Source organism: Protopterus annectens, chromosome 8.part0 (genome assembly GCF_019279795.1).
Source record: "Protopterus annectens isolate FY-2018-M chromosome 8.part0, PAN1.0, whole genome shotgun sequence".
NCBI classification, from domain to species: domain Eukaryota; kingdom Metazoa; phylum Chordata; order Ceratodontiformes; family Protopteridae; genus Protopterus; species Protopterus annectens.
The window spans coordinates 1,707,839,458-1,707,863,827 of record NC_056741.1 but is presented as its reverse complement, the minus strand read 5'-3'; the positions used below and the strand labels follow the sequence as shown (position 1 = coordinate 1,707,863,827).

Sequence of the window (24,370 nt, the reverse complement as noted above, 5' to 3'; positions counted from 1 at the left end):
ATGTATAAAGATTTGTTAGCGTTGATTTGGAGCTTAGTAATGAGGACTTCTGCATTGCTATCCTGGGTTGGATTGGATGGTAGGGTAGAGATGTGAAGTCCATTTTTAAATAGAATTGCTACTCCACCACCTTTACATTTTGTTCGGTCTAGTCTCACTATATTATAGCCTTGGGGAATAATTTCATTGTCTTTTGTTTCTGGTTTCAACCAAGTCTCAGTGAGGCAGAGGATATCAAAGGAGTGAATATCTAGGAGGGCATAAAGGTGAGGCACTTTATTATTGATGCTTTGGATATTCAGATGCCCTATTAGGAGAGAGCTATTGAGCTTAGAGTGAGTTGTTTGGATTGTAGGGTTGGTAGGGCCAGGGTTGGGGTGGATGTCGCCATCTTTTAAGGAGGGATTATTTAGTTTTGTTACTGAATTGTTTCTAAGGTAAGTTTGAATTTTCAATTTTTTTTTCTGAGGGTAGGTTATGTTTAATGTGGGAAAATCTGTGGTATTTAGGTAGTAGGTAACTGGGAGTGGAAGTTATGTTAGAATGTCTGTTGAGGTATATGTGTGTGTAAATTGTAGTTTGTTTGTGGGAATGATTAAGCTGGAAATAGTGCAGTTTTTCAAGGGAGGTAAGAAGGTAGGCTGAGAAGAGGGTAGTTAAGAGTATAATTGTGAGTGTTAGCTTGGCTAGATTGAGGAGAGGCATCTTCGAGGAAATAATAAAATAAGAACTCAAGTGAAGGGATAAATTAGGGAGCGAGATGTAGAGGAGAGGAAGATAAAAGGATACAAGAACAGAAGAGAGGGGGCACTAAGATATACAAGTTAAGAGTAGGAGGATATGGTAGAGGTACCCTAAGGAGTGGCTTATTGTGAGTGATTGCTAGAAGGTAGGGGTATGGCTAAAGTATGTGGGATGGGGTGAAGTATGGGATTGGGTGGAAGAGAGAGAAGGTGTGGTTAGGGAAGTATAAGTGTAGGACCCCTGGGGTGGGTGAGAATTGGGGGTAGGGTAGGGGAGCGGAGTGAGCCCGTAGGGCGAACGGAGCGGGTCACAGCTGAGAGATGCTGAGAGGCAATCAGTTATGGAGAGAGACTGAGTTCTACAGGCATAGGAAAGGTAAGAGACATATACTGTTACTAAGTAGCAGAGAAAAAAGGTGAACAAAGGTATAGCTGTGCGGGGGGATAGTTATGTAAAACAGTTTTAAAACAGAGAGAGAGATTTTTATAGAAGGTGCCAAAGGCGGGAAAGGAGGTTTATACAGAGGGATAATAAAGGGGGCCAGTAACAAAAAGTAGTGATAGTCAAAGGTGTCTTATTTAATAAAAACTCCCAGACTTACCTGGGATAATTCCCATTTTAAAGCAATCATGGGGTGGGGGGGGTAAGTACATAAACAGAGAGTACAAGCACTGATATCAGAGTCTAGCTGGTCTACAGAGCTAGTTGGTTTCTACAACCAGTGAGAGATGGTATTCCAAAGCCTAAGATCTGCTGCCCTCTAGTGGATAGTGTGGGGAAAACACTAATTCCACTAGGATAGTAGGAGGAGGGGGTTAAGTTAATAAAACAAATGTTAATGAAAAGAATGTTTATCTGCAGCTCATAATTCTAAATGTTGTTGCTCTAAAACTTGATATTTGTATTAATTTGCTGTGTTTAGGCATAAAAAGAAAGGTGCTGGGGGAACTAAATCATGTGCTCCAATTTAAGTGAAAATAAAAGAGAGGGGGCACTTGTTCAATAACTCTTAAACATTCACAAAGCTTAAAACAGGATACCCCAATTTCTCCACTAACATGTTAAGACGGCTTGAATTAAGTACAGTTTATGGATTAATTTATAAATTGAGAACTTAAGGAATTGTGATTGTTTTTTCCAACCATGACCAACTTATGAGTCTGATGTATACATTTGGAAAAAAAATCCCCTCGAGAACAGAGCAAAGTGAAGATGGATAGGTGAATCATAGCATCCATGTTAAGAATAAATAACAAGTGGGTTATGATACCCAATCATAATTCTTTGTAGTGCATGAAGCTTTATCTGCTCCATGTAATAACATATAAGATAAAGAGTGTATGAAGTGTTTTACAGCTTTGAAAGTCATAAAATATTTAGCACTGTGACACAGTGGGCAAAAATAAAATAGCCCTCTGATGAATGAATGGCTTCAAGCTTTTAGAACCCTTGCTCTGCCTTTGTTTTTTATTTTATTTGTGTGTGTGTGTGTGTGTGTGTGTGTGTGTGTGTGTGTGTGTGTGTGTGTGTGTGTGTGTGTGTGAGAGACAGATAGTGAAGTATATAATATATTTTAAAGTGGTGAAAATAAGTACACTGTTCTGTTGTGACCAATGTTATGTGAATAAAGCTCTTCATTATGTGAAGGACAAAGGTTTGTTTTTCAGCAAACCAAAATTTCAGATCAGTGACTGTATTTACTTGAGTAAGGAAGAAACCACAGTTATTCAGGTTAATCCTTGCATTATTACTTTGATTAAGATAGCAATATTTGTTAAAAATTAAATGGAAATGATTCTTGACCAGCAAGTTATGCATCACAACTAATAACCTTTATTTTTTTGTCTTTTGTCTTTGTTTATAACCATATCTTGTTTCTACTGTACCACACACATTTTTATATCAGTGATAAATTAGTAAAATTCTACTGTTGTTATCAAAAGAAGAAATTCTGTTTAATTTGAACATGTACAAAGCTGTGAGTCTGGCCAATGGTACAAGTTACACTTAATGCATTGTCACCACTATCGAACTTGACAGTGAATTAGAAACTCATGTTGCTTTGTCTGCTAATTTAGTTTTATTTACGTTTTGGTTGTTGGGATGTCCATCTTGGTTGTGGTCAATTTTCATTTAGTGGACAATGGAGAAAAGCTCCAACATGCAAATATTACAATACCAATGCAGAGTTCAAAAATGCTACTATTTCATATTAACAGTTATATAATGCGGTCAGTCCATAAACATGAATAGTGTCAGGTGGTCACTGCAGTAAGTGGCTTTATCAAAACTGAGGTAGACAGAAACCTCTTGACCAGAACTTTCTTTCAGCAATGAAGTGTCTGTCAGATAATCTTCTGCTATCAAAGTCATATGTTGATGGCTCATTGAGTTATTTACTCCCTTAGGACATTCTAAGATGTTTAATCATTTCAGAACATTGAAGGTTGTACTAAGTATACTAGTAGGTGTAGGAAGTGCTTAACCATAAATGTTTGAAAATATAACTGCCTGTTAAACCAAGTTCCACCAAAAATGAAAAGAAAAAAAATGGTGTTTAATTAGACCAAAGCACTTAACTCATCATTTGGAAGATTGACCTCACATCCATTTTTCTTTAAGGTACTGACTGCAGGGAAACACAATTACAGAGAAAGGTGAAACTCCATGTTAGGGTAAACACAACAGTCTTATGAAATCACAGCTTAAAGATAGGAAATAAAATCGAGTAAAAGTAAATCAAAGAACAGGGAGCACTGAAATAATGCTTGTTGGACATTGAGCAGTCATGAGGTCACTATACAGGCTCAAGCCTTATTCAGATATACTTGGGCCCTGATTCTTTATTCACTTTACTACAACAGATTCCATGGGGACTTACCTAATCCTTAACCATAAAGCCTTTTTTTAGTTTTTTCTGAGCTACAGAAATTGGTACTCCTTGTGGGAGTTGAGGCAGCAATCTGAGAGTAACTGTTTAGGTCAATGACACTTCAAGATAAATGTACTGTTATAAAGATGGGCTCCTTTCCAGAATTTTACTGTAAACCCAAATGGAGTTCTAGCAATGCCACAGCATAAGAAACACACTGCTTGCATTATTTGCAATGACACATATGGAGTTTAATATCTCCATTATTATAAGAAATGATAAGTTACACCTATTCCTTTTATCTGCATATGTGTCTGTGTTTACCTGATGTTTGATGTTTCCTTTAATCTTGTATTATAGACTGAAACATTAAGTACATTACAAAATTCATTTTCCTGCCAATCCATTCATACATTGCAACCAGAACATACTCATCACCACTCCACATAAAAGGTCTAGCAATGCATTTATAATTAAAAATATTCTTAGGATCATAGGATCATAGGAGGTTACTAGGCTATTGGGCCTGAGGCCCTTATAAGCCTAGCCAGGAGTTTAGCCCATGTTTAGACATGTCAGCACCCAAAGCCCCTGTCCAACAGGAACACAGGTGGAATCCCAGGGGTGTATTTTCTGTTTTCTATTCAGTTATCCAGATTGCACTTAAAAAGGGATAATGAGGTACTCTGATTGATTTGGAGAGGTAGTCTACTCCACAGATGGGGGAGTCTCTGGGACATAAATTTGTCCCGCCAACAAGTCCTATTGATATCACAGACCAGGTTGAGGTTGCACATACGGGTTGCTCAAGGGGAGCTTGACTTGTGGATATGCACCAGCCTTGTGACACAGTCTTAGCCTGCTGGCATGGGTGTCCAAGTTCATACCCCCTCTCATCTGCAGCTATACTGGAGATAAGAAGAAACATTTATGCATACCTATCCATCATATGCACAGGTTGAACTTTGAAAAACACTTATTGTGACTGATAATTGCACATGCCTGGAGCAGTCCCTGCCCAGGCACCTTGAACCCACTAGTCCAAGAGCTCTCTTTTCCTCTGGTTCAAGTCGTCAAAGTGGTGCCAAACCTGCTTACCAGTCCGAGGGATGCCAGTGGCACTGGTGAGATCACGGGGGAGATGTTCCCAAGCCTCTGCTTTGTATTGGAAGCCCTGGTACTGGTCCTGCAGCAGTTTCATGTCATGGTTTTCTACAAGGAGTCCAACCATGATCCTGGACTCCTGAATGCCCCAGCGCTGCGCTCGAAAGTGCACCTTAACCAAAACCAGCCATAGTGCCTACAGCGAGGAGCTACAACTGGTTATGCACTGTATTCCCACCTGCAAGGTTTACATAGGGCTGATTTCCCATCCTTTGCTGTGATTGGACAGTTTTAAATATGCTAAGCTAAGCTAAGTGCCAGGCAAACCAGCTTAGCAAAGATAAGCATTGCTTAAAGGGGTAGATGTTAAGCACTGCTTACCAGTGTGCAAATCTGCTTAGCTAAGCTAATTCTTGCTAAGCAAACATATTTCAGCAATGCTTACTCCAGATAAGCACAGCTGAGCTCAGTTTAACATTGCTCAGCTGTTGTTTTTTGGATTATCATTAGTAGTATTACTTATTATGATTATTATTCTCATTTTATGTACTTTTATTACATTACATTCTTTTGTGGCTATACTGTGTGGGATATTTGTGTTCCTTTGAATGCTTTAATGATCTACTGACTGTTACTGATAATCCACTGCTGAATGTGGGTCTGCAGACATCTGATACTGCTGTAAGTAATGATTTAGAACTGTATGCTGGCTTTCTTACTAAATTTAAAGACCTTGAAAATAAATTGTACAAGTTTAAGCACCTCCAGTGGCAATGGTTTCATTTTGAGGCTTCACACAAACATAATCTCATACCAAGAGGACTTAGAGTTTTAACGATGCCTACGTATGGACAGTTTTACCCATAATTCTTAGGCAGTGCCAAATAATTAATTTGGAGTGTAGTGCAAGGTACCTACATCTTCTTATTGATTTTTTCCGGCCACAGGAGGAAGAACTAGCCAGATATATTAATTTTCTACATAAGCAGATATATGAACAATATCCCTCAGATTTGCTTGGTGTGAAGATGGAAACACTGCACAGAAATATACAGGGTTATGAAAATAGGTTACTTGGCACAACAACACATAAACTGAATAGAGACTACAATGATTTTCAAGCAGAGAATGTGTTTTCCTGGGCGAGAGAATGGCCCATCATGAATAATGTACAGTATATAGCCACAGCTGAATCTATTACAGCTATCGGCTTAGAGGGGTGGGATTGAATGGAGCCATTGAGTCAAATGCCCTCCACTTCCAGGTTTGCGGTTGTACAAGTGAACGCTATAACAACTGAACTGACAGTAGATATTGAGGGTATGAAGAGAACAGCTTTTGAGCAGAATTCGATCAGTAAACCATCTCCAGTATTAACGAATGCCTGGGAAGGCTTGGTGCTGAAACCCAAAGACCCAAGGAATCACCGTTTGTTCGCTAATGGCCAAAGGAGTGATGATGAGGCTCAACCCTCAAATATGAGCCGTTTTTTACTAGAGAGTCCTCTTCCCATCAGAGGATGCTCAAAGAACTGGAATCCACGGAGACCACTGAGTGCCGAAGGACAGAACTGAAAGAGGTTCAAGTAGGTTTGATTTTCAATATTTCTTCACATGTTTTAACTGAGGCTCAGATGGCATTACTGAATAAAGGCTGAACTTCAATACCAGCTAAGAAAGCTGTCCTTACTGATGTCTTGAAAGATTTGAGACTCTTTGGCAGAAATTTGACTTTATGTGCTATGTTTTCTTCATCTATTCAGTCAGATAGATGTATTTTTAAGAAGCCGAGCATTTACATTACCCCTAACAATGCTACTTTTGACACTTTCATTGAAGTCTGTGATAGACAAATAAGAGAAGTTTTGGTCCCTGACATTTGTTCTAACAAGTTATTTAATCTATCTAGTGTTGAATACACTACCTTAAATGATTTGAAAGCCCTAGGTTCAATAGAGGTTCGACCTGCTGACAAGGGAGCGGGCATTGTGGTTCTTGATAAAGATTTATATTGTAAACAAATGTATGTTTTATTGAATGACACAAGAACATACCAATGTATAGCACTGACTGTGGTGAAGGGTTGTTGTTGTGTCTTTCGGCTTGTTCCCGGTTAGGGGTCACCACAGCGGAACTCCGGTCTGCTAATGATTGGTAGTTGATTTTACATGCCGAGTTACCAGCCCTGACGCACAACCTTCAATGAAGGTACGCCCATTCATGCATGTCTCCACGCAGAAGATGCTCTAGCTGAGAGTCGAACCGGACAGCGTCTTACTGTGAGGCAACAGCGCTACCACATCACCACCACCGTGGGTATTATAGATAAAATATCCTTTCTGATTTTTGATCTATTGATTACAGGCATAATAAATGAGCCGCTGTTTTAATATTTTTCAGTTAACCACCCTGTTATCCCTATGGTATATGGTTTACCTAAGGTACATACATGTCTTTGTACCCCACCAATGCGCCCGATAGTATCTAGCAGGGGATGGGCTAATGATCCCTGTCTATATAAATCGAAAAGAATTGACACCCTGTACTGGATGGCTGTGACAGTGTTCTCAAGGATTCTAAAACTTTTTTATAACCACTCAGTTTGAAATGGGTTTCTGTTTATACTGATTGTTTTTTTGTAACTTTAGATACAGAATCACTGTTCACAGTCATTCCGAATCAATGGGGGATAAACAATATGAGAGAAGTACTCAATGATGCAGGATTTACTTCCAGTAAATGTGAATTGATTTGTACTTTATTGGATATTGTTCTGACAAACAATATCTTTATTTTTGGTAGTGATTATCATATCCAGAAGGTTGGCATGGCTATGGGCACAGCTTATGCCAATAGCTACGCCAACCTTTCATTGGTGCATTGGGAATGTTCCCTTGTCCTGTCCAATGAACTATATAGTGAACATATAGTTTGCTTTACTAGGTTCGTGGATGATATTTTTTGTTGTGGCAGGGCACCAAAGTTGAATTGAACAAATTCATTTGTTATTTAAATAGGACCACAGACTTCCTTAGATTTGCGTGAAATTGATTTTTTTGGACGTGAGGGTGAGCAAAGATCACCTGAATAATATTAAGACTAGCCTCTATAGGAAGCCAGTTAGGAAAAATAACTTCCTGCACAACACAAGTATGCACCCAAATTACACCAAACACAATGTAATAAAAGGGCAAGTATTTAGAATAATGAGGTTATTTAATGATGATGTAGAGTTACATGGAGCACTCCAGGAATTAAAGTCTGACTTTTTGGAGAGAGGCTATGATGGTCAGATGATTGATAGATATATAAATGAAGCATGGAAGACCAGGGGTGATCGCTGTAAACCATATTTTAGAGACAGAGTTGTCCCGAATTCTACCGATGATGCAGAAGCCAGTTATGTAAGTTTACCTAGTAATGTAGCTGATAACAAATTGAGGATGTCTTTGACATTTGCCAATAACATTAGCACTGTTTGAGATGTCATTAATAGGAACTGGGTATCCTTTCTACCATTGAAGGTCTAAAGGGTGTAATTGAAGCTAAACCGAATTTTACGTTTGGTAACAATAGAACATTGAAGAGCCATTTATGTTATAGGTCTGACGTATCTAGCACCTGGTGTAAATCTGACAGGATAGGCACATATGCGTGTAGAAGTTGCACAGCCTGTATACATGTTCACATAGGTAGGAGTTTTACACATCCACACATGGGCTTTAGTTTTAACAGTGCCCATTATGCAGATTGTAAGACATCTAATGTTGTTTATTTCGCGTATTGTGTCATACGTTTTTCTTTCTACATTGACAAAACTAATAGGCGGTTTAAGGATAGGATATTGGAACACTACAGAGACATTAGAAATAGTAAAGAGAGTAGTGCCCTTGCCATGCATAACAAAAAATGAAGGGTCCAATCGTACATTTAAATTTCTAGTTTTGGAAATTCTATTTGATAGTAGAAGAGGGAGGGATTTGGTGAATGACACCTAGGCTATGGAACAGAAATGGATAATGTTATCCAGTGCTGATAAACCCCCCAGCCTGAATAACAAGGTAACCTTGAAACCTTTTTTAAAAGCTCAGCCATTAAAACAGTAAATAAACCATCAGTTGTTATTCTATGCTTATTTGATAAGTGTTTTTAAATTTATATTTATTTTTAAGGTATTGCACACAATATGACTATACTCTTATGAGTATGGCTTAGAGGTTATTTGATGTTTTTTATATATACATATATAAACATAGGTATACATGAAGTAGTTCTATTGCACATATCATGGTTGATTTTAATAGCTTTGTATGTTCTTAGGTTTTTTTATGTGACTACAACATCTTTATATGTCTGACTGTTTTTAATAATTTTATATGCAGTGTTTTGCATATTTTTTATATGTAACATTGTGATGATTCTGTGTTTTTTTACTATAGTTAATATGCTTCATAAAATAATGTTACTGTTTTCTTAAGGAAAGTTAATTGTCCTTAATTGATTCCACTATAAATTGTGTAAGGTTTATTCACTTGTTGTCTGATGAAGGGGTTGGATCCCTAAAAGTGCTTATTATCTCAATAAACTACATTGCTGTGGTACAGCTGGTGTTTCTTCTTTTGCTGGATACACCAATATGTAAAATAGACTGGTAAGTAGCTTCTTAATGTTTTAAAGCAACACATGTTATCTTTAAAATAATAAACAAATTAATTGTTTTGTGGTATTTTTCGGGTCTATATTATATCATTGAATGCTTAAAAAAGCGAATGATAAATAATCAACCCCATGTAAGTGAAAGCTTACAATCTCGAAAGCTCAGAAAACAAATCGCTGTTCAAAAAAAAAATTGAAAGAATACATAAACTGGGGGACTTCACCCCCCACACCCCCCCCTACTTAAATATACCAACTCCGAGAGCGTACTACAGTGCCAAAAAAGGCAATGAAATAAGCGGCCAAGCAAATTCTTTCCCTGGGAAAGAATTTGCTTAAAAGCCGCTTTGCTATTTTGCCTTTTCGTTGTTTTAAATTCGACCAAGTCTTCGGTCATCTAATAGGAACCCGTATTTTTCCATCCCAAGACCTGGCTATTGCAAGGAATAAGTAGAAAGCATATTTCATTAAGTTAAACAACTGTGGCTGCGAGAAACCCATCCCACACCTTAGAGTGATTAGTGGTAGTTGGTACTTAAGGTGTTTTCCCCAGCTACATACCATTTGTTTTAATAGGATTTTCACTGCTGAGTTATGAAGATATACCAGAGTGACTCATGAATGACTTGCTTATAGAGCCTATTTTAACAAAATCTTAATTCCACTGGTTGTGCATGGTGTACATGGACAGCAGAGAGGCCTTGTAGGTATAAACCTATGAAACAGTGAAACGTACTATGAAACAGTGGCAAACCACTTTGCAGGTAAGCCATGATAATGGACAAATTATTGTTCCAGGGATAAGGATTCAAATGGGGATATTCCAAGGTGACTCGCTTTCACCACTGCTCTTTTGTCTTACCCTTAACCCATTTAGCTGTCTACTTAACATATTAGGTCATGGCTATAATTTGGCTCCCACAAAACAACAAAGTCTAAAGACTTCTCATCTTCTTTTTGTAGATGATTTAAAACATATAGTTCATCAGATGAGGCAAAAAAATACAACTGCAAATGGTTAATATATTTTCAGATGATATAAGAATGTTATTTAGTCTTGATAAATGTGCAAAGGCAACCTGTAAAGCAGGAATGCTACAGCACCAAAAAAAAAAAAAAAAAAAACGTTTTGGACAACAATGTGATATAAAACAAACTGAGAGGGAGTGTATAAATATTTGGGAATTCATGAAGGAGCAACAACAAAACATAAACAAATGAGAATAAAACTTAGAGAGGAATGTTTAGAAGACTTAAATTAATAACAAAAACAGCATTGGTATCCAGGAACAAAGTCCAAGCTATAAACCAATTTGCTCTTCCTGTCCTAACTTGCAGTTTTGCAGTGAATGATTAATGGGCCCCAAAAGGTGTTGGATAGTTTGGACAGGAAAACAAGAAGGATGCTTTATGCTCATCAAATGATTTGTAAAAATCACTGCATACCAAGACTATATATTCCCCATTCTGAAGGAGGTATGGGCCTCCTCGAAAATGATTACATGTATAGATCTTCAATAGTGGGACTGCATACATGTCTGCTGACCTCACAGGATCCAAACATAGTGAAAGTATTGAAAAATGAGGAGAATAACTCTAAGATGACTTCGCTGCTTAGTTTAGCAGTAGCATATTAGCGTCAAGCGAGAATGGAAATCAAACCAGAAGTAGATAAAAATTAGATAGCACCTGAATGTACCAAAAAAGAAAAGAAAGAACATAAGGTGAAGGATCAGATGAGAAGGCAAGAAATGTAGAAAATGCATAAATATAGTTGCAAGTATAAAAATCTTTTGGAACAACTTCAAGTTGATCAGGATCAAATGCAAGAATGGTTAAGGAGAGGTGAATTTAGACCAAAGAATGAAAGGTTAATATTGGTGACCCAAGATAGTGGACTATGTACATGTGGGTTTATAAAGTCCATTGAACATGTGGGAGAAACAGACAAATGCAGGTTTTGTAAAACAGAATTAGAAACAGCTGTACATCTTGTTGCTGGTTGTGATATATTAATGGCAGAAGGACTGTATACTGAAAGGTATAATAATGTGGCAAGACTGTTACATTGGGGATTATGCAAACATTGTAATGCTGACGTAGCTGAAAAACACTGGAAATGTGAGCCACAAAGCTTCATAGAAAATGATGAAGTCTACATCACATGGGATTATGCATTACCAACAGTTCATAAAATAGATGCAAGAAAAACAGATATAGTAGTTTATGAAAAAAAGATAAAAATAGCATTGATTATTGACATTGCTACACCTAGTGACTACAGTGTCTTATGTGCAGAGAGACACAAAGTCATAAAATACCAGGATTTGCAGGCAAAAACTAAGGCTATCTGGAAGAAAGATACCCAGACAGTTCTATAGTAGTAGTAGAAGCAAGGGATCTTATAAAAAATAATTTACAGTTCTACTTAGATATGTTATCAGTGCATGTAACTCCATACAAGTTGCAGAAGGAGTCATCACTGGGCAAATTGCAGGTGCTGCAAAGAGCACTTCTGGCTAACATCAAGTATTGAAAGAATACTGATTTCATGAATTTTAATCATACTTTGACTTGGGAATGGGGTCTATTCCCATCATGGTATTAGAAACCCAAAGACTTGGAGAAATTAAAAAAGCATAAACAGATTTTGGGGAGGTAGGAGAACCTCGCCACGTTGTGGATAGCAGTGGGCTAGGAGTAACCAAAGTGTCTATAGATGTATCAACTGTGTAGGCCACTGCTACAATGATTTGGTGCAGAACACACTGAAGTCACTATGCACTTGAAGACCTAACAGTACATAAACAGCTGAGGTTGCAATAGGTCACTACTCCATGTGATGTTATATATCTTCTTCCAATACTGTTTTGTTCATTTATTCATTCACTCATTGATCTCTTTCATCCATTCAATCAATCACAATCAAATGGAAGGCATAGAATATCTAATTAATATTCTACTATACTAAGTTACTATTTTTCATGGAGCACTGAGATGTCAGAGGCTACAGTGTGGAAGTCACATACATGGGATACTCCCGTCCAGGTGGTGCAGGTAAGACACAAAGAGTTTAAGCCTTTTAGCTACATAAGTTTTGCTCTTGAATTCCATCCTTTTCTATTGCTTGGTTTTGCTTGTGCAAAGGATGCAAACCCCCATCTATTTAAGAGTGCAGGGATGATCACTAGATGTATACAATGCATAAGGAAAAGAATAGGGAAAGAAGAAAATGCACCTCAGTTTACTTGCAAATAATGCCGAAAAGAAGATGTAACTCAGAAAGAAATTGCATGAAGAGAATAAACTGACATCTTACTGAGCAAGGAGACATAATTATCGGTTGGGCGCATGGAAGTACCTACTGCATTACATTATCTACTGCATGATTCAGTTTATCACAATTCTTAAAATGTAATTTTATTACAGTTAATCCTTAAAACACATTACACATGGCTTGTTAGCGTGGTTCCACTAGACGGCGTTGGCTGTCCTTCTTACTGACGTGCAAAGCTAGTATGAAAAGATAGTAACTAATAATTATCATCAAAACGGTAAAAATTTCCCAAATGTATGGGATGTGCAGAAAAATAAAAGACGAGGTTTTTGTTTTCTACAAAACAATGCACAGCCATTAACAGGCACCAAAACTAAATTCCTTAACAGTGTTAGTGTTTCGCTATAAATGTTGTTAGAATAGTTATAAATAATAAGGAACACATTTCCCCGTCTGACAGCCTTTGAAAGTGATGTCCCCTTGCTCCTGGCTCTACCTGGGAATGGGAAGGACTTTGTTTGATTTTCGGAAAGATGCTTTACTTTGGTGGGCGGGTACGTTTGTTCAGCCAAGTTAAACTAAGTGTGATAATATGTGTTTATTTATAGTATAAGGTATAACATTTTATAGTCAATTCAACAGGGAAAACGCACTTTTATACGAGAAGAAAAACAGCAAAGAACGTCGCACTCAACTCAGTTCTTTAGTGTTTCGCATAATTCTGTCTTTAACAACCACCTAAATCAAGCAAGTCCACAAAGCAGCTACCATAATGCAAATATGCATTCTAAATTAAAAAGAAGCAAAGGGCACAATAAAATGAAACTACGTCAGGTGAGAAAAGGTGAATCAAAACAGGAACCTTTCTTTTCCAACTGAAGCACCAAAACACACGCACGCACGGCTGAAAGATAACTGAGGCCATGGTAACTGGAATTAGATTTAAAACACCAGCCTAGGATGAAGCAGCATTTAGGTGGACATCTGCAGGTTGGTGGTTGCATCCAGTCATTGATTCCTTGGGTATTTTTCAGAACAGAACATAAGACTGCATGCAACAGATGTGTTACATTATTCAGCTCGTAGTGGCTACCCTCCTTGGAAACGCGCAAGTAACAACAGAGTGGCTCTGCGCCCTGGACAAGCCCTGAACCCCTTTGGAAATGCTGGCAATTTAACAGGAACAAGACATACAGTGTTTGAAGGACTGGATGTGGGCAGGGCATACATAAGGCTGGATAACAAACTGATGGGGCGACAGAGTGCAGACTGAAAAGCTTGGCTATGCATCTACAGTTGTATAGGAGACTGTTCGACTGGGACAAGGACACTGTAGCTTGGATCAGAGAGTCTTCCTAAGTACTTGCATAGAGTAGTTAAATGAGGCAGAGACTTGAAACAGAGGCAATATCTACATTAGATACTTCAGAAACAGAGCCAAAGTTAAGTATAAACTTTTTGGTTTGGATTGAACCTGTACTCCTTTAATCCGGAAGCAAGCAAACCCGCTATAAATTATCAATATCATGTGTGAGCAGACTCCTGGAGTATTGGACCATGGCGGATTCGGAAGCACAGTTATCTGCAAAATCCACAGCGGAGGTCAAAGACTTTATTAAACGCGTTTGGATTTAGACAGAGCCGACGTATTGACAACGTAAGGGTGTTGTTTGTGAAGTTACACTGAGTAATAAGCAGTTCTTGAAATGTTATGTCTCTTTTATCTAACTGAATAGTAAACTGCACCGCTTACATTTATCTGAAATGCAAAATATCTAATTAACAAAAAGCTCGTTGTGCGTTGCAAGTTCCTTACCACAGACAGCACTGAAACTTCCATGAAAGCAGAATGTGTAGATGCTTTTAAATAAGAGCTGCCCCTTCAGTTGCGGTGTTTGTAATTTGAGAGGAAAGTGTATTTCCAAAGGACTTTGATCACTACTTGCAAGTGTACTGCAAATTTATACCACTTCATCTTATCACAAGTTATCACAATGCATTTCTTGGGTCTGTTCCTTGCAGAGGATAATGTGGCAGGAATTAAAACCAACCCGAAAATTTGGAGACAGCAGATCAAAGCTGCCGTGTAACACTTGCTTACTGTTTTTGTGATTTCTCTGATTTGTTCCAGTTTTGACTTGATGTTGCTTCTGGAATTTTTTTCTCTCTTTACATCATGCCCATCATCTCTGGCGGCAGTGACCAAGATTATAGCAACCTCAGCTATGCCTCCTGTACATCGCTGAACCACATATTTACTATAACTTCCGATTCAGAGGCAGCAACTGTCAAAGGGGTTTACTATAGTAGGGTCAGGAGGGTGCAACACCAGGATCAACATCTGTACTCAGTAGATCCCAAAAAGCAAATCATCATCAACGTGGGAGGCACTAAGTACCTGATGCCTTGGAGTACTTTGGATGAGTTCCCTCTTAGCCGTCTGGGGAGGCTGAAGTTCTGCAGTAGTTATGATGAAATATTTCAGGTATGTGACGATTATGATGAGACCTCAAATGAGTTCTTTTTTGACCGAAACCCCGGTGCTTTTCGGATGATCCTCACATTTCTGGGGGCGGGAAAACTAAGGCTTTTGCGGGAAATGTGCGTACTATCTTTCCAGGAGGAACTACTGTATTGGGGTATTCAGGAGAGCAACTTGGAGAGATGCTGCTTGAGGAAACTGTATGTGAAGCTCGAAGAAATGAATGCAATTCGGAGGGAAGAGGAAATACAGCGAAACAAAAGTAAGGCACACCTGCTGGAGGACGAATCCAGGTGTGGACTCTACATGAATAAGCTTCGGGACATGGTAGATAATCCTCACTCGGGGCTCCCCGGGAAGGTGTTTGCGTGCCTTTCCATTGCCTTTGTGGCGATTACAGTTGTAAGCCTCTGTATTAGCACAATGCCTGATTTACGAGCTGAGGAAGACAGGGTAAGTGGGTTTCTATCCTTTTTGTATAGCTTTAAATAAATATAAAGGCTGCATAAATAAGCAATATGAATGAATGTAAACAAATCCTGCCTGTGTGCTAATTGCATATTTCGGACCTCATGAAGGGCGTAGACTCACTCAAACCCCATGCCCCTCCAATCCCCAAAGTTTTGCATTCTTTAAATGCACTCTAAACATAGGTTCGTACTGAGCTAACTGCCCTTGCGAGCCCAGCTAATTATCCCTTGTGAGACTCAAGCCATGCACTTTGAGTTTGGAAGGCAAACACCTTAACCATTAGGCCACCCTACATGTTTGAGGAATGCTTGTAGTAAGTCACTTTCAATGAAATGAGTCAGAGTTGGTTAAAAAAGAATGAAACGGAAGACTATATTATTATTATTATTATTGGCTACATTAGTCTGGCTAGCTTAGCCACTTCTTCAATTGTCAAAGACTGTTTCAAAATACAGTATCATACAAGTGTCAGCTTTTCCTGAATTAATTGGCTAAAATACTTTGTCTGAACTAAAATGCTTCTGATTAATGCTTTATAGACAGCTCTGACTAAGGTTACAAGCTGTTCATAGTTTTGTATTATGACTTTTTTTTACTTCTGTAAACAAAGTAAAAATAAGTCTTTTTTTTTGTCTTCTTTTACAGGCTTATAAGTATAGTTGCCCCACAAAAACCTCAGATTTAAGTCTGAGAAGTTTCCATTTTACCCCTGAAAGGTTACAAAACTGTTATAACACTTTCAGTTTTGGACTGGACTGCATTCACAGGCAAACCTCGAACCTTTCAACCTCTAAGCACAAGAAATTTGGGCATAATTAAAAGTAAGGGGAGACATCTTGGAATTGGGGTCAGTTATTATATATTGCTTTTATAAACTTGGAAAGTTGATAGAATAATAGGGTTGGTACTTGAAGTCTTAAACTCAAATATATTTATTTATTTTATTTTTATTTTACATTTGTTATTGTCATACATATGTCATTAATTAGTGACTTCAATTCTCAATGATTTGCTAGAAAAATACAAATTTTATGAGGAACAGACCAAAAATATGTGGCAAACAACTCTGGGCATTCTGTGAAAATCTAGACAAATGAGTGGTACGAACCACACATGCACCACAGTGTGTGTGTGTGTGTGTGTGTGTGTGTGTGTTATAGTGGTAATCAATGACATGAACTGAAACTAGAGATAATGGTATGGAGATATAACTATCCTGCACATACATTTGAGTTTTAGTCTTGGAAGCTTTTTCCAAGAATGTAAAATTAGGTGATCAGTGTCTATAGTATTTTATTTGGCTCAAGTAAAGCTCTTCATACTGAGGGTGGGTATGGGGGTCTGTATGCCAGTATAGTTGAAATGACTGTCACTGTGAATGACTTCCCCTGCACTCTCTTGTCTCTGTCACAGAGTCATCTAGATCACTCATTATAGCTTCTGCAGCTTCTACTTCCTGGAGCATTTTCTGATTATTCACCACCAAGTGTGTGAAAGAACTATTCCCAGTATTACCCTTGAAAACCTTACTCCACATGAATCTTACATCTTTATGACTCCCGATTCTCCATTGCATTTTACTGTTTACTTTTAACACAGTCCTCAGAGACTCATTTAGAAGCTAGACAAGGGCATGTGAAGAGGGTGTGTTAAATTCTGGCAACATGCTTGGATATACTTATTTGTGTGGTAATGTGGAAGTAATTGAATGGATACTGTTTTTTTGCAGTGTTATCTAACTAACTCTATTTTCAGTGGAGCTGGAAATGGTGAACCCACTATGGCAGTGTTAGCAAACTTTACTAATGCGTACGTCTCTGTGAGTCAGTCAGAGATGGTTATTGATCTTACTGTCTGTCGTTTAAATATGAAGTCAGCACTGAACACAACAGTCAAAATTGCATTCTATATTCTGGTAGGATAGTAAGATAGGTGCAATACAGGGATCAGTATTGCAACCTCTAGATGTTTCACTTTTTTTCAGTGCTTTAACACCAGAATTCTCATGCTTAAGTAAGTTGCTGCATTGTTGCAAGGTAAAGCTATGGCCATGTGTATCTCAGATCATTTGCATGCTATAATCTTTATGAAGCTTAGTTACAACCGTGCACAGCTTGACAATGCCTAGACAACACCAGACTTTATTTTATTCTGATCAAAACTAAACCTTTGCTAGTTGATGCATCAACTAACTTATCTTAACATGGTTTAAAAAAAGATATGATGCACTTTCTTGCCATATGGGGCAGTTTTTGATCTGCATGTAAATTTTATAGCTTTATAATTTGAATTACTCAACACACGGTTTAGACTGTAAATATGGCATTCTTCATTTGCAGTTCTACTAATGTGCCAGCAACTGTCTAAGTAATGATTGAAGAGGGAATTCTAATCTCAGTATTAGATAAATTCTGCTTGAAAAAAAAAAAAAAACGGAGGCTGCAAACACTATTAAACAAGACCTGCTATTCATGCCATTTTTATGATTGACAGGTCAGTGCATTACTGTTTCAGAATGAATGGCTGACCATCTGCATTTGAGGTAAATTCTTAATTTATATTCTGATATATAAGTACTGGTAACTGCAGATCCATACACAGTATAATCAAAATTAGAGTAGTAGCAATAATTCTTACACTGAGTCTGTTAACTTAAACATCTCTCATTTTCAAAAGCATCCCATCTTACTCCTCTAATTAATTTTTCCATTCACTTTCTAGGGGACTAAGTTTTGAAACCTTTCTCATCTCTTTCTAGGGAATTACATGTGCTGGAGACATTTACGCTGAAACTCAGATTTTTTGAGAGAAAGCATTGTGTAGGTACCCATAATAATGACTCACTTTATATTTCATTATACCAATGGAGAGTGCTAGTCGACAGGCTGCAGATGATGTCCATAATGTCAGTGACAGCACTGCATTTTCACTTTAACACATCTTTTTATTTATGTTTGTTTTTAAACTGTCTGCCTAAGAGTGCCATTTTGTTGCATTTAAGCTGCTTGTGTTTATTGTCGTAGTCTTATTCTAACTAGGTAATGCCTGAAAAAGAGCCCAAGTATTATTGTACAAAATGGCATTAATATGTCATGAATGTTATCAAAATGATTTCTCTTCCACTAATCTTTACTCTAAGGTAATATAGGTATCCAAAATCTCTATATTTTTACCCAGTACTAAAAAGTGTGACCAGGAAAGTACAATATACAAAACTCTACTGTCTTGGAGAATTCTTCTTAATCCAAGTTATAGCAATCTTGAAATTCAACCATAAGTAGCAGGAATGTGCATGTGTGTGTGTTTGTGTGTGGGCGGTCAAGACAGCACATTTCCCTGTAAAAATGCTTGTAGGGTCTTCTAACAAGTTTCAGTTTTCTTATTTTTTAAGCAATGGTGTGGCAAGTCATGCATCCAACTGTCCAGCAATTAGACACAGTTGGAGTGATAAAAACAGCCTTGATGACTGTATAGATAATATTTTATTTCTGTCCTTCTTGTGTCATCAAACAATTGCCATCCTTGCTATGTCAGTAGCAATTTGTTACAAGTACTGACATCATCAGTCCTGCAAAATGTCCCCTGAAGCAACCAATGTCTCATTATTTTCTAACAATTAAATTAACAGTCTACATACTGCATGTACAAACACAGACACTGAGTGACATATGGATCCAAGGCCCCATATTAAAGTAACAGTCTACATACTGCATGTACAAACAGGCACTGAGTGACATATGGATCCAAGGCCCCATATTAAAGTAACAGTCTACATACTGCATGTACAAACACAGACACTGAGTGACATATGAATCCAAGGCCCCATATTAAAGTAACAGTCTACAAACTGCATGTACAAACACAGACACTGAGTGACATATGGATCCAAGGCCCCATATTAAAGTAACAGTCTACATACTGCATGTACAAACACAGACACTGAGTGACATATGGATCCAAGGCCCCATATTAAAGTAACAGTCTACATACTGCATGTACAAACACAGACACTGAGTGACATATGGATCCAAGGCCCCATATTAAAGTAACAGTCTACATACTGCATGTACAAACACAGACACTGAGTGACATATGGATCCAAGGTCCCATATTAAAGTAACAGTCTACAAACTGCATGTACAAACACAGACACTCAAATATGTATCCAAGACCCCTCATATTAAAGAAGCTCATAGATCGAAATTCATGATTACTTTTAAACAAAAGATCTGCCAGGAAAAAATAAAAATTAATTCAATTACAGACTGCATCTCCCCATCACTTCCATGTAAGAAGAAGAGGAAAAGAGAACAACGTTATACACTGCTCACCCAAAATATCCCCACACTCACATATACATAGTCTCACCAAGAATATTTCTTATCAAAATCAGCTCCTTTTCAATGAAGTTTTATAAATTTAAAACAAATAAGAAACTTTTTTAAAGAAAAAAATGAAAATCACAACTAGTAAATCAGAATGGTATTACCAACATAACAGAACCAGTTTTACATGTTTACATTTTTAAGACCTAGTGAGCTTATAATCTACAAAGCATGTCTAAACTATAAAGGGAATACTTTCTGACACAACCCTTATTGCACTACTAAAATACATTAAAAAAATCAATAAATAACTGACATGACAGAAATAAATAACCAAATAAACAAACAAGCAAAAGAACCTGACAAGTGCAACAGATAACCACTTATGAGAAACCCCATTCATTAAAACCTATGAAAACTGCTCAAAACTCTGTTCACTAAAACTTCCTGTTGATGTTACTGGGAAACATGGAAGCAGTAACTCATGCATACATACAAAAAATGTAAAATTGGTTTAATGAAATATGTGGTACTTAGAGTTTGCTTATTATGGAGATACCTTGCAATGTGTGGTTAGAAGCTTTGTTGATGACCCTTAGCTTTTCCACTCATGTTGAAGCTCATTCTGTCAATCGACAGTATAAACTAAATTTTGGAACTTGTGTTTGATGAAATCTAATGGTTTCATGAAGAGTATCTCTGCATTGGGCATACTAACTGATGCATATGTATAAGTCCATATACAATGGTGCCAAAGCAATCATCAGTATGTTCTTACAATTCTGCTACAGAAACTGCCCACAAATAATTTTGTCTTACTGAAACCATCTAAAATTCCTTGTGTCAATCTAATACATTTAAAATGTATATTATAGAATTTAACTTCTTAGCTGCATATTTTCGTAAGTAACTGTATTCAATTGTTTGTACATCTCAAAATCATGAAGGCTGTGAGGTGGAAACATTAGAGACAGCAGTGATATCCCTGAATTTGAGGAGAGTTGAATTTTATGCCCTTATCAATCATACTAGTGCTGACCTTAATTATGATATGTGATCGCTATTAAGAATGCACCCCAAGATTCATGGATAACTATATGCCCATGATTCATGGGTAGCTACACCTGGCTACAATGCATCCCTTGATTTATAGGTAGCTATGCTTGCTACAATGCATCCCATGATTCATGAGTAGCTACGTCTGGCTACAATGCTGCCCATGATTCACGAGTAGCTACATCTGGCTACAATGCAGCCCATGATTCATGGGTAGCTACACCTGATATAATACAGCCCACAATTTGTGGGTAGCTACTCTTGCTACCATGCAGCCCATGATTTATGGGTAACTACGCCTGGCTACAATGCAGCCCATGATTCATGGGTAGCTATGCCTGCTACTATGCATCCCATGATTCATGAGGAGCTACATCTGGCTACAATGCAGCCCATGATTCATGAGTAGCTATGCCTAGCTACAATGCAACCCATAATTCATGGGTAGCTACACCTGCTACAATACAGCTCATGATTCATGGGTAAATACGTCTGCTACAATGCAGGTCACAATTCATGGGTAGTTATGTCTGGCTACAATGCAGCCCATTATTCATGGGTAGCTACATCTGGCGACAATGCTGCCCACAATTCATGAGTAGCTATGTCTGGCTAAAATGCAGCCCACGATTCATGAGTATCTATGCCTGGCTACAATGCAGCCCACAATTCATGGCTAGGTATGTCTGGCTACAATGCAGCCCATGATTCCTGGGTAGCCACACCTACTACAATGCAGCCCACGATTCATGGGTGGCTATGTCTGCTACAATACAGCTCACAATTCATAGGGAGCTACATCTGGCTACAATGCATCCCATGATTCATGGGTAGCTATGCTTGGCTACAATGCAGCCCATGCTTCATGGGCAGCTGTGCCTGCCTACTGTATTCACAACAATAACTGAAGCCTTACACAAGAGCACTGACACTCCTTGCAGCAGACATTGAATACAACATGTCATTTGTTTGCTTTTCATGATAAGCAAACACATTATGTAAGCACAGTGCAAATATTTACTCTAGGGAAGGACCACATCACTGACTGTAGTGCTCGTCCACATCTTTACTACTACAAGTGCCACAAGTGGCTTCATACCAGAAATATATTTCAAGAACCTTTCCTTCTGCTTCATGCATATGTGGGAATAACCTTAGTGATGACATCTCTATCTGCCTGCTGCCGTCTGTCAGAATGAAATGTAGGATGACAACACTAAGGTTTTGAACTGTGGTGAAGAATTTATTCATAGAATGCTGGATTTAAAGATGTGGTGCAGTCTGTAACTTCACACACTCAGCTGGAGCTTAAGGTCTTTGTGAAAACTGAATGCTGTGAGTTGGGTTTCTGTTTCATGAATTCAGATCATTTAGTCTTATTTGTATATATATTTATGTATGTGTGTGTGAGTATGTGAATATATATATATATATATATATATATATATATATATATATATATATATATATATCCCCATCTGAACATCTGGTTGCTGGTTGTGTGCCTCTCTGATTCTTGGGATATAATATATTTATATCTGCCCTTCAGCTTATGAAAGGTGGTAAAGGACATCCTTCCCCTGGACTACCTTCATCTAAGGCTTCACATCCACTCTTCAGGAACCCCCAGATAAATATCAACCACATAATTTGCATGAATATTACCTATCAGTCCCTGATACATTACAAGAAGGAAACTAAACTCATGTATGTGCTCTTTGCCTGTGTGTTAAACTGTTAAAGACTACTCCTTTTGAACAAAGAGCTAAGCACCACTAGGACCAATCAACCTGCCTCTTGCCTCTTTCCCCCTCTTCTCCTACTCTGCTTGTAACACTCCTTAGCTTCGCCACTTTCTTCTAATCTTCTTTTATTTCACTAACTATACTGACCTTGTCAGCCTGCCTAGACTGTCTATACTATTCCTTTAAAGCCTTACCTACCTTGGGACTTACCTAAGCTCTTTCCCACATTGTTTTTTGTGATAACTTTTTAGTACTAGCTGAGCCCCGCTCCGTTCGCCCTTTGGGCTCACTTTGCTCCCCTACCCTACCCCCAATTCCCACACACCCCCAGTGCCCCTAAACTTATATTTCTTGGCCACACCCCCCTCTCCAATCCAACAAATCACATACTCCCACCTTTGGAAACAATTAGCACCACACCTTTATTACTGCACCTAAACAAGTATAGCTCTAACTACTTAGTATCTTTTCCTCCTAGCCTTACCACTCAAACCTTGTCTATTCCAGGTTTGATCTCTCCTAGCTATCTCTAATACCCCATAACCAACTGTACTCACCATGTCTACCACAACTACCTCAATACTAGCTAAGCTACTACTTACTGCCACACTAATATCTTTTATAACCTCAGCCTATCACTTAACCTCCTTTGAACACCTACATTACTCTCAGTTCCACTACCCAACTAAACAAACAGCCTCACATATACCCATCTCTCTGAATAATATAAATATAATATCTGTAGCTGTCTACCTACTTGCAAAGTTCCACATACTATCCCACATTAAATACTATAATCTCTCAACCAAGAAATGCCAGTTTATAATAAGTAATCTACATTATGCACTGTACATTCTAAAAAATCAATTCTTACAAAATGGTGATATCCATCCTAACCCAGGCCCAGCCAATGTCCTACCTACTGATCTTTATACCTCCAATCCCTCTATCCCACTCAGCCCCATAAAACTCCCCAACTCTCCCCTGGTAGCACATCTCAATAGCCAAAGCATCAACAACAAAGTTCCTCATCTCCATTCTCTCTTAGACATATACTCTTTTGACATTCTATGTTTAACAGAAACTTGGTTAAAACCACAAACCCAAGATAATGAGATTATCCCACCAGGATAAAATATATTGAGGCATGACCATGCAAAAAGAAAGGGAGGGGGAGTAGCTATTCTTTTCAAGGAAGGGCTACAACTTACCACCTCACCTTATACCCCAACTAATGACAATAATGCAGAAATCCTTATTTCCAAGATTCAGCTTAATTCTAATAAATCCATAAATATCTTATGCATTTATCTACCTCCTGTAAATAATATTAGCACCTTAGAGGATATTCTTAGCTTGGTCACAGCAACCTTCCTACAAGAAACTATAATCCTAGGTGATGTCAATATAGATTGGAAGTGCATCAGTGCTGAGCATCCTACTTCTCATATTAACCTTCATGGCTTCTCTCAGACCATCACCTCCCCAACGATAATTAACAAACCAAACCAAAAAGAAAGCACCTTAGACTGGATTCTCATTAATAATCACCACCAAACATACAAAGTAGGTATCTTCCCTGATGATGTAAGTGACCATTGCTTAACCTATATAATCAGGCAAAAAATAGATATCTCCC

General features: G+C 38.0%; 1 protein-coding gene across 1 annotated transcript in view; it reads left to right on the top strand.

Annotated features, from left to right (window-relative positions):
* The first annotated feature begins 13,237 nt into the window (after nt 1–13,237).
* The window catches only part of KCNG4 (potassium voltage-gated channel modifier subfamily G member 4), a 223,267-nt gene continuing 212,134 nt past the window's right edge, over nt 13,238–24,370 (top strand). Inside the window, exon 1 of the mRNA XM_044081236.1 lies at nt 13,238–15,587. Within this exon, the coding sequence (XP_043937171.1) occupies nt 14,829–15,587 (759 nt within the window). The 5' untranslated portion in view covers nt 13,238–14,828. The remainder of the gene's footprint in view (nt 15,588–24,370) is intronic.